Below are 18,426 nucleotides of genomic sequence, written 5' to 3'. Positions count from 1 at the left end.
GCAGATAACAGGAATCTGTCAAACTGCCCGGCTTCAAATAATAACAGAAATCCTATGATGTGACTAGCAGGCGTCCAATACACATGGGAGCTATCTGTTATCTTTGTAAAAAAAAGTTTAAGATGTGAGACAGGGAGTAAAAAACATTAGAGACTAGTAAACTTTTTTTTGTGCAATAGTGTGCATGCTTACTAAATCTATCCGCCATCTCCCATACCTTGTCCTAAACATGGATGAAGTGAATAGAAATGTGCCATACAAACGAATACATGTGCAAGTACATGAAGGATTGCCCCGACATACTGGAAGTTTCCACGTATATCATCTACGTTGGTTTACCCCTGAAATCTATACTTTAACATTCTTGTCTGTATGAAAAACCCAAAGTGTTGGTGGGGTTGTTACTACTACAGGCTGGCACTTCCTTATCTCAGCAGTCCTCTTTTCAGCTTTGCTGTTTAGACTGGGTCAGAGTCACCAGATTTCTCTCATTTGCTCAGTATGCAGCTCCCCTGCCACTTCCCACTACTCCATCTCTTCCTTGAAAGAAACTGTTTTCTGACCATTAACTGTCATTCATGGTGGCTGCCATACAACACACACACCCTGCTGTCACTGTCTTTACAGACAATACAGGGAGGTTGTGTGCATCTCCAATATGGCCGCCCCTAAGGATGTTTAAAACTTAAAAAGTGACTACAAAAAAAATAAATCAAACAATAATTATCATCTAGAATTATTTATCATGAAATGCAATGAAATACAGGATAACTCCCCTTTAAATCAGCAGAATAAGTATACGGTCACTTGCATAGGTGTAATAAAAAGGTCCATAGACAAAGGCTATAATCCAGGTTCAGCAAAAAAATAAAATAAAAAGTATGGTAGAAACTGTATAACATTTCCTAGTATGAATAAGATTATTTTTGCAGAAATAATACCCCTTTAAAAGGGTACCTATCATTTCAACAAACGTCTGATATGTCAGAACTTTTGATAGGTGGGGGTCTGGGTGCTGAGAACAGACCCAACCCATCACTAAAACAAAGAGGCAGAAGTCCATAGCCGAGTGTTGTGGCCCTGCATTTCTATGCAATCCTGTGAGCAGGTCCATATGAATCTGTAGGCCACTCCGAGCCAGACATATTAGGACTATATTAAAATTATACCGTATTTTTCCCTTTATAAGACGCACTTTTTTCCCCCCAAAAGTAGGGGGGAAATGTCAGTGCGTCATATAAAGCGAATACTAGTGAGCGATTCCATTATGAAAGTGCTAACTAGTATGCATTAGGTGCCGGGAGCGGGGAAGAAGAGCTGCAAGCACTTCCGATACTCGCCCTCCTTGGTCTTCTTGCTAGGGCCCACACTACACTGTCCTGACCTCATACAGCGTCAGGACGTAGTGCGCACACTATGACCTGACGCTGCACACAGTCAGGTGACAGTGTAGCGTGGGCTGGAGAAGATAGGGGAGCACGAGAGGTAAGGAGGTTTTTATTTTAGTCTGATGGGGGTCTGAAAGAAAAGTGCTGATCTGAGGTCTGATGGGGGTCTAAAAGAAAAAGTGCTGATCTGAGGTCTGATGGGGGTCTAAAAGAAAAGGGCTGATATGAGGTCTGATAGGGGTCTAAAAAAAAGGCTGCTCTGAGGTCTTATGGGGGTCTAAAAGAAAATGGCTGATCTGAGGTCTGATGGGGGTCTGAAAGAAAAGGGCGGTTCTGACATGGATGGCTGATAGGGGGGTCTGATGTGATGTCCTGATAATTATGGGGGTCTTATCTGAGGTCTGATGAAAAAAACATTTTTTCTCATTTTCCTCCTCGAAAATCGGGGGGGGGGGGGGGGAGAGATCTTATCATCGGGTGCATCTTATAAAGCGAAAAATACGGTAGGTACCCTTTAATACAAGGATATCTATAAAGGGGGGGAAATGATCTAGTAGGCATTAGGTGTTCCACCAAACACTAGGATAGCGGTCCTTTTAAAACCTTCCTATAATACCCATTTCTAGATGTGGCCAAGCCTGGAATATTCAGTAATAGGATTACAGCACGTTTTTCTTGCTGGTGCGATCTAGCTAAGCTGACAATCCTCCAGACGAGCTAGGTGGAAGCTTATGAGCAGGTTTCTGAGCGCTTTACCGCAAGCTTTGGATATAAAAAAAAGCTATAATGTCATATTCAGCACACAGCGCTCATGTTACATTTAATTATAGTAACAGGCGCAGCTCCCCAATATTCATGAAAGCCAGCGACGTGACCTGCCAAGAACCAGCACAGTGATATCCGATATGGTGGAAGCAGCTGACAGTCACTGTTAGCGTACAAGCATTAAATGCACACGTTATGGCAGTACACACGACACTGCACCATCAGTGCATTTTTACTACACGTCTGCTAAACCACAAGTGAACTGCAGTGTGGAGCACTAGCGGTCGTACAGACAGAACCTGTACGGCGGCACTGATGCTGATCCATGCGCTTGAGGCCTAATGACTAGAAGCACAGCTACGGTTCAGTTGGATCTGGCCATGCACTTTGCCGACCCCCCCCCCCCCCCAACATGCCTGATCCTTCTGTAACCTGGCGGCAGACCTTGAATATGTACCACTAATGTATGTAGTATGAGCTTACAACACGCACTCGGCCGGAATCCATTTTTAAAAAATCTGCAAAACATGGCTGTGTGCGTAAGCCCTAAATATAATTGTGCCCAATTTGATACATCTATTTCATTAACACGGTAAAAAGGTGAAGATGATTTTAAAAACTCGACAGTATTCGGTTCTGTGTGCTGTATGATGTACAGTGAATGTCTGCCATCTCGCCATGGTTTATGAATCAGTGAGCATTACAGACAGCGCTCTGATCTACTGAGCAGAGATTCACTATGTGTGAGGGACAGAATCCAGACTCTTCACCTTTTTAATGTATGTTATTAGGAAAAGCATACTTACCTGCTCTCCGACACTCGGTTCCTGTCATTAGGAGCCACATGGGACACTGGGCAAATCAGATTAAGCTCCAGTATCCCGTGCTGGTGTTAGGAGGTATATTTAAATAAGCTACTACTGTTGCCAGTGATTGGTTCTTCTACCACACTAGCCACTGTTGACTCTAAGTGGAATTCTGGATTTCTGACCCTCGCCTGTACCTGACTTTGGACTTCTGATTTGGCCTCTAACCCATACTTCTGGTATTAACCTCAGTTTGGTATTGACTCGTTTGGTCGGACTATACCCTCTGGTTTTGATTACATATGGTAAATGGTTTGGCGCCTGTCCTTTGTATTGGTTCTCGTCATTCCTTCTGGTTCTGTCTGTCTTCCTTTTTTTCCACGTGCACTTAGCAAAGTAGGGACCGTCATCCAGTTGGGAGCTACCATTTAGGACGGATTGTCAAAGTAGGTAGAGACTGGGATTTAGGTGGAGACTAGGGGGTGCATTCCCTACCTATGTGACACTCTTGCTGTGCCAGCACTGCCTTTTGAAAAAAATATGGTGTCTCTACAGATCTGTAACCACATGGACTTCTTATAATGCCATACATGCAGCTCCCAGTTTGGGTGAATTGCAGCCGCACCTGAATGGTTAGCTTTGCAGTGGAGACAGAGACTAGAGGTACAGGTAGAGATGTAGACTGTAATCTAACACTTTGCTAGAAAAGCAGGTGAAGCAATACACATCTGACACGAGTTCCTGGTCACCAGTTGTGTAACGGTCTGTGTCACCAGATGAAAGTTCCTATAGTATACCAGTAATATCATACACGAATGACTGTACTCACCTCGCCTCACTGGACTTCACAGCATCTCCTTGACAAACAAAGTTCTCAATGTATCCGGCAGTGCAGTTGATCTTGGTCCAGTCTGGTTTACAGACATCCAGAAAGTGAGGCCTCAGGCGCCCTATAGTGTACTTGGCGATATCTGTCAGCGACTGGCTTACTGCAGCTCCGAAGATGAACGTGCCAATGGCTTTGTAGATAGTGGCTACATAGTGATTGCGGATGAAGCCATTAGACTGCAAGCAGTTATAAAACACAGACAGGGCTTCCCCTAAAATGATCTGCGGGAAAGAAAAAGACGCAGGTTAACACAACGTTCAGCGACTTCATTGAAAATAACCTGAATGTCATAGTTCTATGGATGCCAGTTTGGTACATGATTTTTTAAATACACATTTTAACACTGAGGTTTTATAAATGACAAGGCTGAAAAGGACAAATTATAATAAATAAAAATTATATATATATATATATATATATATAATCTAATGAGCTTATGTGAGTGCTGGCAGACTGCATAAGACACAAATCCCCAAAAACATGGAGAAAAGAAAAAAAAAAAAAAAAAAGAAGAAAATACGGAAAAATTATTTTAATATGGCAGCAGTTGGGTCTGATAGATGCCAGATCATCAGATGCTTAAAGAAATATGTATAGGACTCATTTGTGAAGGCAATGGTACGGCCACTGGATGTAATGGTTGTGCATTTTGCCTGATCAGTGGTGTACTCTCCTGTATGTTCTATAGCAGGGATCAGCAACCTCCGGCGCTCCAGCTGTTCAGAAACTACAACTCCCAGAATGCTCCATTCACTTCGGAGGGAGTTAGAAGAACAGGCGAGCATGTTTGCATGCTGGGAGTTGTAGTTTCACAGCAGCTGGAGTGCCGAAGGTTGCTGATCCCTGTTTTATCTTTATTTATATTGCACCAACATATTCCATTACATTCCCATTTAGATGGCTACATGTATAACTAAAATCATAGTAACAAACTATGGTAGTGGAGTGAGTGTGAGATCACAATCTATCCATCCATTAATAACAATACAGAGACCGTTCCCTAATAAAGTATATACACCACAATTTGTAACCAAGTAGATCTCACCACCCTGACACGTTACAGCAGTAGATTTCTCTACGGTTGCCTACGCCTGTCTCAGACTAGAAAACGGACCCACAGCGCTGAGCAGCCCTATAACAAAATAGGACAATCCTACTGTGATCCTAACTCTTCTGCCTAAGACATCCCGCTTAGCAATCCTATGCTGATGCACGCAATCGTGATCAGATGTGGAGCCATTCACTTCAATAGGGCCGCAAAAGATGCGGACAGCTGTCCGCATCCGTATGTCCATTCTGCCGCACCTGGAAAAAAACAGAACATGTCCTATTCTTGTCTGGATTACGGACAAGGATAGGACTGTTCTAGTACGGGCTGGACATTACATTCCGCAAAATGCGGAACGCACACAGCTGATATCCGTGTTTTGCGGATCCACAATTTGTAGACCGCAAAAAAAAAAAAATGCTACATCCGTGTGCAACAGCCCTTAACCCCTTCAAGACCAGGCCTATTTTCATTTTTACATTTTTGATTTTTCCTCCTCATGTTCCAAAAGCCATAAACTTTTTTATTTTTCCGTTCAGATAGCTATTTGAGGGCTTTTTTTTTTTGCGGGACAAGATGCATTGCCACCATTTAATTTACCATGTCTTGTATTAGAAAAAAGGAAAATAATTATTTGTGTGGCAAAATTGAAAAAAAAAAAAACTGAATTCCACCAAGGTTTTTGGGGTTTTGACATCACAGCGTTCACTATGCACTCAAAATGACCTGAAATTCTTATTCTGCGGCTCAATACGAATGCGGAGATACCAAACTTTAATCGTTTTTTTTTTTTTTTTTTTGTTTTACTACTTTAAAAAAATAAAAATCAAAAAACTTTTGAAAAATCTAAATTTTCTTTGCATCACTATATTCTGACAGCCATAACTTTTTTATATATTGCGATCTACAGAGCTTTATAAGGGCTTGTTTTTTGCGTAACGAACTGTAGTTTTCATTGATGCCATTTCTGTAATATATACAACGTTTGGATCAAGTTATTGGGGAGACAAAATGACAAAAATAAATGAGTTTTTTTGTTACTGCGTTTAAAAAAATATTTTAATAGTTCAGACATTTTCGGACGCGGCGATACCCAATATGTTTATTTATTTTTATATGTAAAATTGGGAAAGGGGGGGGTGATTCGAACTTTTAATATATTGGTGTTTTTAAACTTTTTCTTTTATACTTTACTTAACTTTTTTTTTTTTTTTTTGCGGATCCGATTTTCAGTACAACCTTCTGTTGTTTTTTTTTACTAACGTGCTTCCGAATCCGTTCCGTGTTTCCGTTTTTTTTTTCCATTTTCCTGTCAATGGATCCGCAAAATCGGATGACATTCGGATGGTTTTGTGCATGTCATTTGCATTGACTTGAATGGACAACGGACCCAAAAACTGACAGAAAGTAGGACAGGCTTAATTTTTTTTTCAGGATCCGCATACTCGAAAATAGGAAAACAGAACGGATTCCGTGATTCGGACAGCACTATGATTGGTGTCCGCATTTTTGCAGAGGCAATTGAAATAATGGATCCGAAAAAACGTTCCGATTTAAATCAGAGCGGAAACGGAGTGTTATAACGGACGTGTGAATGGACCCTTACAGAGAGAGAGCAGCGGCAGAAAAGACATGGTCTCCTAAGCTGCCAGCCTGAAGACAATCTAGTAAAGCAACCGGAGTAATGAATCAGGAGATCTCTGGATCCATGCGAGGTGGTTGTAGCTTTGTAAGAAAAACATTGTCATGTCCTGTATCATATCTGATATTCAATTATTTTTTTTACGTTAATCATGGGATAGCCATTCAGGATCATATTCTCTCTCGCTGTGGAGGACTCAGCATTGGCAGCATGTAATGTTTCATTTCCCCGGTGGCGGTGTTGCTGGAAGAGTGAACGCTTGCTGCCAGATTCTCAGTATATGTCAGCAGATCGCTGGGGATATTAGTAAAAACACAGACCTAATGCATGTCCCTGGAGACTGGTTATCTGAACGAATGCCTGGAAATGCAGTATTTCTAGCGTCTCTGGGATGCACCGTAACGTGCTCCAAAACGGTTTTCAGCACTTTCCTCTGTAGAGAAGGTTTATTAACTTTCCAACCTGCTGTCCCCGTATTACTACATAGTACATGAGCTATCCTCATCTCCCAGCTCATAGGGAGGACAAAGGAACGACTAACTAGCACAAGCTTCTACACGTCATCGCTGGGAGATACTGACCGACTGCACCGACCTGTAATACTAGTTTTACCATCTAATCGGGCTACCTAATTATATGGAAGGGCTTATTAAACACACAGCTCTACTCCGCAAGAGTGGAAATTGTCCAATCCCAACAGAAGATCAGCTCTCTGAAGACCACTTCAGGAATTTTTCCATCTGCTCCTTGACAGGATTCCTAAGCTGAAAATTTCCATTTCAAAATCTTGGAACAAGTAGGAGAAAGAAAATAAAAAGAGTTTTTGCTGTCAAAAAGACTGCGCTTAAAGGGCATCTGTCAGCAGTTTTGTGCCTATGACACTGGCTGACCTGTTACATGTGCTCTTGTCAGCTGAAGGCATCTGTGTTGGTCCCATGTTCATATGTGCCCGCAATGCTGAGAAAAATGATGTTTCAATATATGCAAATGAGTCTCAAGGAGCAACAGGGGCGTTGCCGTTACACCTAAAGGCTCTGCTCTCTCTGCAACTGTTGTGTCGTCTGCACTCTGACAGGGCCAGGTGTGCTGACGTTTTCACTGCCTGGCCCTGACTTCTAAAGTCAATCAGAGCGCAGAGGGAGCTGCAGAGAGAACTGAACCTCTAGGAGCAATGATAACGCTCCTAGAGGCTCATTTGCATATATTAAAACTTCATTTTTCTCAGCAACACGTGCATATATGAACATGGGAATAACACAGATGCATTCAGCTGCCAAGGTCAGCCAGTTTCATAGGTACAAATCTGCTGACAGATGCCCTTTAGGCTGGGTTAAGACCTGAGCGTACTGACCTGAGCGCTGTGTATGCGCGATTCTCCGGCGTCTCACATACGCGGCTCCGGTAGTATGCGAACGCCCATTGTCGCGCTTTCCCGGAAGTCTATGTACGGGAACGCGCGACAAGACGCCCCAAAGAAGCTCCTGTACTTCTTGGGGAGTCGGGGTGAGAACCATTCCCATAGGGAATCATTGGTTCTTGCCTGTTGAGCGTTTTAGGCTGCTTTCACACTAGCGTTCGGGTTTCCGTTCGTGAGCTCCGTTTGAAGGAGCTCACGAGCGGACCCGAACGCAGCCGTCCAGCCCTGATGCAGTCTGAATGGAGGCGGATCCGCTCAGACTGCATCAGTCTGGCGGCGTTCAGCCTCCGCTCCGCTCGCCTCCGCACGGACAGGCGGACAGCTGAACGCTGCTTGCAGCGTTCGGGTGTCCGCCTGGCCGTGCGGAGGCGTGCGGATCCGTCCAGACTTACAATGTAAGTCAATGGGGACGGATCCGTTTGAAGATGCCACAATGTGGCTCAATCTTCAAGCGGATCCGTCCCCCATTGACTTTACATTGAAAGTCTGGACGGATCCGTCCCAGGCTATTTTCACACTTAGCTTTTTTTAGCTAATATAATGCAGACGGATCCGTTCTGAACGGAGCCTCCGTCTGCATTATTATGGGCGGATCCGTTCAGAACGGATCCGCCCGAACGCTAGTGTGAAAGTAGCCTAACAGCGCGTAGGAACGCGCTGTAAAACGCTCAGGTCTGAACCCAGCCTCAAGTCTATGACAGGTAAAAGATATGAGTGGAATGGTTTGTCAGAATGAAGCAGAATTCTGCACAAAGTGCACCAAAAGAAGGTCCATGACTTGTGCAACATTGTGAATCCACCAATACAAAATAGAGCCTAATGCCAAGGCATCAGCTCCAACTGGGGTTGTCTTCTGCTGGGGCCCGTTACTGCGTCAGATCCTCTGGTACGCTGGGGGGGGGGGGGGGTCAATCAAACCCAGATCCTTGGCGCTCACCATGGACCACTGCAAGAAAGCTTGGACAGAGGTGCAGGGGACTTGTCTGTTACCCATCTGTCTGTGTGACAACTAGTAACAGTGAGGGTCTGAAAGTGCTGGCTATACCCCAATAGCTGTAGGCTGTCCAGGCTGGGAGTTGTAGTTTTGCAACAGCTGGAGGGCCGCAGGTTGGGCATCCCTGGCTTAGGCTACTTTTACACCTGCGTTAGGTGCAGATCCGTCTGGTATCTGCACAGACGGATCCGCACCTATAAATGCAAACGCTGGTATCCGTTCAGTACGGATCCGTCTGCATAACTTAGTAAAAAAAAAAAAAAGTCTAAGTGTAAGTCAAACGGATCCGTCCTGACTTAACATTGAAAGTCAATGGGGGACGGATCCGTTTACAATTGCACCAATATTGTGTCAATGTAAACGGATCCGTCCCCATTGACTAACATTGTAAGTCAGGACGGATCCGTCTGGCTCTGCACCGCCAGGCGGACACCAAAACGCTGCAAGCAGTGTAATGGAGGCGGAACGGAGGCAAACTGATCCATTCTGAACGGATCCGCATCCATTCAGAATGCATTGGGGCTAAACTGAGCCGTTTGGGGCCGCTTGTGAGAGCCTTGAAACAGATCTCACAGGCGGACCCAGAAACGGCAGTGTGAAAGTAGCCTTAGACGATAAGAGGCAAGTCAAAGTCTGGCTCATAGCTTCAGGATCAAGGAAAGGAAATGGGGTGAGGTTCAAGTCAGAAATTAGATCAATGAAATGTATGGTGGAGCGTAAGCCAAGCCGATACTAAAAGAGGCGGAATCCGGATGATGGAGCAGGTATTATAATAAGGTCATAACATTATGTCACATTAAGTTTGATGACATCACTGGTAGAAGGATAAGCTAGGATGAAGCAGAGGTGAGGCAGGTTGGAGAAGAGCAGAGAGCAGTAAAGCCAACATATCAGTCATGGTGTATCTGGCAGGGCTTATCCTTTCCTACTGGCCAAGCTGAACTTGCATGGAGTCTGGCGTGAACAGCGATGGTGTCACAGTACAGTGAAAGCCAGAAACGGAAAATATGCAAATGGAAATTTTCATAAAATGCTACACAGACTCCCTGCGTAAACTCGCCATATAGCTAATAATTCAAATGCATCATACTGCATGAAAGTTCTTACATTATGCAATCTCCTGTCACACGGAAAATCCCATATCTGATGGTTACGTGGAATGCCCAGAGAACAGAACACCTAAAACATTTCCCGACATTACACAAGTCATTTCTGGAAAAGTCAAGAACCTTTGAATCATTTGCATGTAGGACTGCGTGGGGAGTTCATTAACACATTCGTCACCATTTCCTAACACCAACAAAATGACTTTGTAAATGGGATATTTCTTCAGCTGGGGACACTTCTTAAAGAAGCACTCCCACAAAATGTTTTATTCTCTGACCTGTTAGAAAGGTATATGAGAAACTGTAGTGAAGGTCATCTTCTAACCGGTGAATATATTTGTGCGTTATAACCTCCCTTCTGATCCTCAGTTGTCATGTGACCAACACTCTGACCTCCAATTGACAAGGACAGGAAGTCAGCTACTTCTCTATTCATTTCTATGAGACTGACATTGAGGTTCCCATAGGAATACATAGAGAAACTGGCTTTCTGTCCACACACGGAGTGTTGGTCACATGACACAGCCGAGGATCAGAAGGGAGGTTTTATAACTCACAAAAACAGTCACTGATAAGAAGATTACCTCTACTACAGTTTACATCATATACCTTTCTAACAGGTCGGAGATTATTTTTTGTGGGAGTTCGACTTTAACCCTCATTCACTCTAGTGAGAAAATACCATATTTAACCTATTGCAGCCATGGACTTGCATTACACATGCATTATATGTATTCTGTATTTAATCCTGTAAAAAAAAAATATTTGCAAGAGTTTTGTTTAAAATGGACATCCTACCCAACTTATTGATGTTTTCCATGAAAATACTAAAAAGGTTTTCCAGTACTTAGATATTGATTGCTTATCCTCAGGATATTTCATCAATATCAGATCACTGGAGGTCTGACACCTGGCACTCCCACTGATCAGCTGTTTTGGGCAACCACTGGCGCCAGAAACTATACAGTGGATGAAACCAGAAGCAGAAGGTTTCTAACACAAGTGTACTGCAGCAGTGGAGCCCAGCATGAGCAATACAAAGTGGACAGAACCTCCTGCTTTCGATTTGTAACCTGTATCCCTTTGCTGGCCCAAAACAGCTTATCAGTTGGGATGTCACGTGTCAAAGGCCTCTCCATAACTTTGGCGAATCCACCACTGCTTCTAAATGTAAAACAGCTTCCTAGCTGTCTTACATTTAGACCATTTTCTGCACCTAAACCAGGCATAGAAAATGGTAAATGAGATGGGCCTGCCACGCCCACTTTTTTTTTTTTAGACTTGGCGTGAGCGGGGAAAAGGACCTTTGGGCTGCAATCTGCACCAGAGATAAGTAAATTACCCCCTTAGTGCCAGGTTCCCCTACAGATTACAGCTAGGGCCATTTTGTGATCATTCTCAAGGGACCCTTCTAATAATAATGTCCAAAGTGGACATCCCCTCTAAGAAGATGCCATGAAATATTAAAGGGGTTATCAGAAAAAATATTTGGATGACCTATCCTCAGGATAGGTCATCAACATCAGAACTGCGGGATCCAACCTCCGGGGCCCTCAGCGAGTGTCACAGCCTCCTCCTAGACCAGTGACATCCCTGCACATTGGCCACGTGGCCTAGTGGTGGCTCAGCCCCATTCAAGTCAATGGAGATGTGCTGCAATACCAAGCAGTCGCTATAAAACGTACAGCACTGTGCATGCTTAGCTTCCAGAGGCCATGGCCAGAACTCTGGTGAGCATTGCGGCTCCCTGAAACAGCTGATCTGTGGGGGTCCCCTGCCGAAGTGATAACGATGACCTATCCTGAGGATAGGTCATCATTATCATTTCCTACATAACCGCTTAAAGGGGTTTTCCAAGTGTTTTTACTGATGGCCTATCCTCTGGATAGGTCATCAGTATCTGGTGGGGGGTCCGACACCTGGAACCCCCAGTAATCAGCTGTTTGAGAAGGCAGTGGTGCTCGCAGTAGTGCCATGGCCTTCTCCAGCTTTTCCTAGGCCAGTGACAACACATTCATCGGTCACATGGCCTAGGCGCAGCTCAGCCTCATAAAAGTGAACGTGGCTGAGTGCGATGCCAAGCTCAGCCGCTATACAATGTACGGCGCTGTGCTTTGTGAGCTGCGAGAAGACAGTGGTGCCACTGCGAGTGCCGTGCCTTCTCACACAGCTGATTTGCGAGGGTCCTAGATGTCGGACCCCCACCAATCAGATACATGACCTATCCATACGATCAGTCATCAGTAAAAAAAAACACTGTTTAAGAAATAAAAAGTTTTTCAATTTGAATCAATCCATGACAGAGAAGCCTGCAGTTATACGGTAACAGAGAATGGTGAGAACTTACAACAACAATACTGAACGGGATCAGTATCCCTGCTAACAACGGGTAAGAAATGGTGTCTTCTTTGTACGGATACCGGATGGAATCATCGTTACAGAAAAATCCTCGTTTGAAGGAGCTATGCTTCAAATTGAGAATTGCAAAAGGCAATCCAGCTAGCAAAAGGAAGAAAGATATGCATTAATATAGCGAGGGACTGGAGACAACACATGGACATGCAACATTAGGGAGAGGGTTAAGATTTCGAGGAAGCAGCGCAAGCGTGGCGACCACTCCTGCGGGAAAACAACACCCGGATTTGACAGGACAAGCTTGATTTATAAGAGTTAGGGTACTTTCACGCTTGCGTTAAAGTTTTCCGGTATTGAGTTCAGTCCTAGGGGCTCAATACCAGAAAAAAACAGATCATTTTTATCCTAATGCATTCTGAACGGAGAGTAATTCGTTCAGGATGCATCAGGATGTCTTCAGTTCAGTCCTTTTACGGTATTTGGACGGAGAAAAAAAAAAAAAAAACCCAGCATGCTGCATTTTTCTCTCCGGCAAAAATTCCGGAACACTTGCCGGAATGCCGGACCTGGCATTTTTTTCCATTGGAATGTATTGACAGATCTGGTCTTCCGGTCTGCGCATGCGCAGACCTTTAAAAATGTAAATGAAAATAAATACCGGATCCGTTTTTCCGGAGGACACCGGAGAGACCGATCCGGTATTTCAATGCATTTGTCAGCCGCATCCGGATGCAAATGCTATCCGTTTGCATACGGATTTCCAGATCCGGCGACGAATCCTTCAACGCAAGTGTGAAAGTACCCTAAGAGAAACTGTACCCCAAGAGAACATGCAGTAGAAGAAGAAGAAGAGAAATAATTTGAACTGGACACCCTGAGATTTTTTTTTACCTATGTGTCAGTAGTGCCCATAGTAACTACAGAGGGAACGGACTTATGTGTCTGGTGAGACTAGTAATCAGACAGGATTAATTTGGCACAGACGGCATAGGAGTCTATGTAACCGCTCTCCGCTCTAGTTAGCGTGTGAAGCACAGGGAACACGACTGGAAACAAGGTTCCTCCTCTGCCCCTGGCGATTACAGCTTCTCCAAATACTTATCCTTACGTGTGAGCATTTGAAGGGTTGACATGATATAGAAATAATTCCTGCACCGCCCCTGTTTAAAGGAACATTGCAGAAATAACTGATACACTGTATTATGCCTAATGTGGTGTATAAGGAGCGGGGAGCATGACACAGGGATTCTATTTTTAAACTGTATGTCATGCTCCGCCCCTTTAAGCCTCAAGTCTACAACTTTTACCTAAAGTTGTCCTTTAAAAGGCATCTGTCAGCAGTTTTGTGCCTATGACACTGGCTGACCTGTTTCATGTGCAGTTGGCAGCTGAAGTCATCTGTGTTGGTCCCATGTTCATATGTGCCTGCATTGCTGAGAAAAATGATGTTTTAATATATGCAAATGAGCCTCTAGGAGCAATGGGGGTGTTGCCGTTACACCTGGAGGCTCCGCTTTCATTGCAACTGCCGCTGTATTTTGATAAACAGAGCCAGGCAGCGAAAAAAATCATCAAGTCTGGCCCGGTCAATCAGAGTGGAGAGGGCACAGCAGTTGCAGAGAGCCTCTAGGTCTAATAAAAACGCCCCCATTGCCCTCAGAGGTTCATTTGCATATATTAAAATATAATTTTTCACAGTAATGCGGGCACATATGAACATGGGACCAACACAGACGTCTTCAGCTGCCAAGCGCACATGTAACTAGTCAGCCAGTGTCATAGGGACAAATCTGCTGACAGATGCCCTTTAACATCTGTTTGTGGGAAGAATGGGTGACAACAAATCTTTCCTGCATTAAAGGGGTCTTCTATATTTGATTGTCTAACCTTAGACCATCAATACCTGATTGGAAGGAGTCTTACAGCCCTTCCCACCAAAATCAGCTGCTCTGCAGCAGTTCCAGCTCTGGAAAGTGAAGCCGAAATGACAGCGCCATTCATCGCCGAGTGGACAGAGCTGGTTACTGCAACACTGCTCCCACTAAAGGGAATGTAACCAGCTCCGTCCACCACACACCATGAACTGAGCTGTAGTTCCAATTCCAACTCCAATGAGTTATTTCGTAACAGCTGATTGGAGGGGGTACTGGGTATTGAAACACCTTTTGATCGACTGACTAGCCTGAGGATAGGCTTTTAAAATAAAATGTATGGAAAGCCCATTTAAATCCTCTGGTCGGCACCTGGGGCCCCCTGCCGATCAGTTTGTTTGAGAAGGCAGCGGGGCTCCTGTGAGTGCAGCGGCCTTCTCCCTCCTCACCAAGCCGTACATTTGATAACAGCTGTGCTTGGTATCGCGCTCAGCCTCCTGGGGATAGGTTGGACCTAGGCCAAGTGACTGAGGAACATGACGGCACTCGGCCTAAAAAAAGCAGAGAGAAGGCTGCTGCGCTACTGTGAGCTCCGGTGCCTTCTCAAACAGCTGATGTCCAGGGTGTCATACCCTCACGAATCAGATATCCTCTGAGTATTCAAGTCTAGGAAAACCCCTTTAAGGCCTCTTTCACACTTGCGTTGTCCGGATCCGGCGTGTACTCCACTTGCCGGAATTACACGCCGGATCCGGAAAAACGCAAGTGTACTGAAAGCATTTGAAGACGGATCAGTCTTCAAAATGCTTTCAGTGTTACTATGGCACCCAGGACGCTATTAAAGTCCTGGTTGCCATAGTAGTAATGGGGAGCGGGGGAGCGGTATACTTACAGTCCGTGCGGCTCCCGGGGCGCTCCAGAATGACGTCAGAGCGCCCCATGCGCATGGATCATGTGATCCATGCGATCACGAGATCCATGCGCTTGGGGCGCCCTGACGTCACTCTGGAGCGCCCCGGGAGCCGCACGGATGGTAAGTATGCTGCTCCCCGCTCCCCACTACACTTTACCATGGCTGCCAGGACTTTAGCGTCCCGGCAGCCATGGTAACCATTGAGAAAAAGCTAAACGTCGCATCCGGCAATGCGCCGAAACGACGTTTAGTTTAAGGCCGGATCCGGATCAATGCCTTTCAATGGGCATTCATTCCGGATCCGGCCTTGCGGCAAGTGTTACGGATTTTTGGCCAGAGCAAAAAGCGCAGCATGCTGCGCTATTTGCTGCGGCCAAAAAACGTTCCGTTCCGGAACTGAAGACATCCTGAAGGACGGACTGTCCATTCAGAATGCATTAGGATAATCCTGATCAGGATTCTTCCGGCATAGCGCCCCGACGACGGAACTCTATGCCGGAAGACAATAACGCAGATGTGAAAGAGCCCTAAGTCTACATGGCAATCTTGGGTTTGCCAACAGCGCGCAGTGTAGCAGTGCAGCCACAGAAATAAAATGGGATTGCAGCGCGACACACACATTTGCAGCAACTGTAACCACTGAATCGAGAGATGTCGAATCCTGCGGGATTTCTTGCGATTCTGGGGTTGTGATTGCGGCAAACGTGCGAGTTGCGCGGCAATTCCATACATTTGTATGGCTGCCGTGTTACACTGCAATTCTTGATTGCGCGCCACGTAGTCCTCGAGGGTAATTACCTAGTACCTTAAAAGGGAAATCTGCATAGTCTTGCCAAAACTTGAGATGAGATACAGTATCACCTTCAAACTTTAGGGATGCAACATAACGGCAGGACTTTTAATTACCTCCATTTAAAAAAAAAAAAAAAAAAAATTGTATAATTCTCTTCTAGGCTTCATTCCCATCTCTGTTCTGAGTTCCGGCAGGTGCTCAGTGCCGGATCCTCTACTTCACCTCCAGATCCCCACTGATTGCAATGTGGTCCGGTGGTGATCGGTTTGATTTCTGGCATAAATGCCGGGTTTCATCCAGACAAAGATCGTTGCATGCAATGTTTTTTTGTCCGGCCAACAGCTTCACCGGATCAGGCTACCAGATCTCCAAAACAGAGATGTGAATGCAGCCTAAGGCCTCATGCACACGACTGTATGTATTTTGCGACAGCTGTCCCCTGATAGAACAGTCCTATCCTTGTCCGTAACGCACAATAATAGGAGATGTTTTTTTTTTTTTACGGAACGGACATACAGAAACGGAATACACACAATGTAACTTCCGTTTTTTTTGCGGACCCACTGAAATGAATGGTTCCGTATACGGTCCGCCAAAAAAATGGTACGGACACGGAAAGAAAATACGTTCGTGTGAATGAGCCTTAAGCCCAATCACCTGAGACTACGACGAGGGAGTATTACGTGAAAGAATCTGAAGAAGGTAACTCCTCTGGAGCCAGCATCTCTCCTTAAGGGTGCATTCACACATCCGTAAGTGATTTTTGCGGTTCGCATATTGCGTATCCGCAAAACGCAGATACAGGCCGTGTGCGTTCCGCAATTTGTGGACCGCACATGGCCAGCGCTATATAGAGAATGCCTAAGCTTGTCCGCGGACAAGAACAACGTTACGCAAATTTGTGGAACGGATGCGGATCCATTTATACGGTTGTGTGAATGCACCCTTAGGCTACATTCACACAACTGTAAGGCCTCTTTCACACGGGCGTGAGTTTTTTTGCCCGGATAAGAGCCGGGTGCGTTGCGGGAAAATGCGCGATTTTTTCTGCGCAAGTGCAAAACATTGTCATGCGTTGCACTCGCGTGAGAAAAATCGTGCATGTTTGGTACCCAAACCCGAACTTCTTCATATAAGTTCGGGCTTGGGATTGATGTTCTGAAGATTGTATTATTTTCCCTTATAACATGGTTATAAGGGAAAATAATAGCATTCTGAATACAGAATGCATAGTAAACCAGCGCTAGAGGGGTTAAAAAAAAAAAAAATTTAACTCACCTTAGTCCACTTGCTCGCGAAGCTGGCATCTCCTTGTGTCTCCTCTGCGCTGAGCGGCTGAACAGGACCTGGGGTGAGCTGCTCCATTAAATACAGGTTAAGGACCTTCGATGACGTCACTCCGGTCATCACATGGTATGTCACATGATCTTTTACCATGGTGATTCACCATGGTAAAAGACCATGTGATGACCGGAGTGACGTCATCGAAGGTCCTTAAGCTCTATTTAATGGAGCAGCTCACCCCAGGTCCTGTTCATCAGCAGCGGAGACACAAGGAGATGCCAGCTTCGCGAGCAAGTGGACTAAGGTGAGTTAAATTATTTTTTTATTTTTTTTAACCCCTCTAGCGGTGGTTTACTATGCATTCTGTATTCAGAATGCTATTATTTTCCCTTATAACCATGTTATAAGGGAAAATAATAATGATCGGGTCTCCATCCCGATGGTCTCCTAGCAACCATGCGTGCAAATCGCACGGCATCCGTACTTGCTTGCGGATGCCATCCGATTTTCACACACCTCATTCACTTCTATGGGGCCTGCGTCACATCGAAATCGGAAAATATAGAGCATGCTGCGATTTCAACTGAACGCACAAGTGATGCGTTAAAAAACATCGCTCATGTGCACAGCCCCATAGAAATGAATGGGTCAGGATTTAGTGCGTGTGCCATACGTTCGCCGCACGGATCGCACCCGCACGGAAAACTCGCCCGTGTGAAAGGGGCCTAAGGGTTTTGCGGTCAGCAAATTGCTGATCCACAAAACATGGATACCGGCCACGTGCGTTCCCCATTTTGCAGACCGCACATGGCCGGAGCTATATAGAAAACGCCTATTCTTGTCCGCGATACTATGTAACTATGTGCTGTCTGCATCTTTTGCGGCCCCATTACAAAAAAATAGGTCCGCACCCATTCCGCTAAATTGCAGAACAGATGCTGACCCAGAATTACGGTCGTGTGAATGCGCCTTTATACTCATGTAATATCAGATTTTTAGCGTAATTTGTCAGCAGGAGCTATAGGGTTCGGGTGGTTTCGACAAAGATAAATTTAGACTTTAATCGTGCCCAGAGTTATGTGATGTCCCTGACACCCAGACACCGGCAGGTCCCACACCCAGCCTAATATTAGCTCTGTCAGAGACGTATCCTGC

General features: G+C 45.0%; 1 protein-coding gene across 2 annotated transcripts in view; it reads right to left on the bottom strand.

The window, feature by feature from the left end:
- PLPP1 (phospholipid phosphatase 1) overlaps nt 1-18,426 on the bottom strand; it is an 80,273-nt gene that overhangs the window by 19,093 nt on the left and 42,754 nt on the right. Inside the window, exons 2-3 of one of the 2 annotated variants that reach the window (XM_044276231.1) lie at nt 12,403-12,554; nt 3,789-4,069 (exon numbers count right to left, since the gene is read on the bottom strand). In XM_044276231.1, the coding sequence (XP_044132166.1) occupies nt 3,789-4,069; nt 12,403-12,554 (433 nt within the window). The remainder of the gene's footprint in view (nt 1-3,788; nt 4,070-12,402; nt 12,555-18,426) is intronic. The other variant, XM_044276230.1, reaches the window with a different exon arrangement.

This window comes from Bufo gargarizans, chromosome 1 (assembly GCF_014858855.1).
Source record: "Bufo gargarizans isolate SCDJY-AF-19 chromosome 1, ASM1485885v1, whole genome shotgun sequence".
Taxonomy (NCBI): domain Eukaryota; kingdom Metazoa; phylum Chordata; class Amphibia; order Anura; family Bufonidae; genus Bufo; species Bufo gargarizans.
The sequence above is the reverse complement of the archived record's forward strand: the minus strand, read 5'-3'. Positions and strand labels throughout refer to the sequence as shown.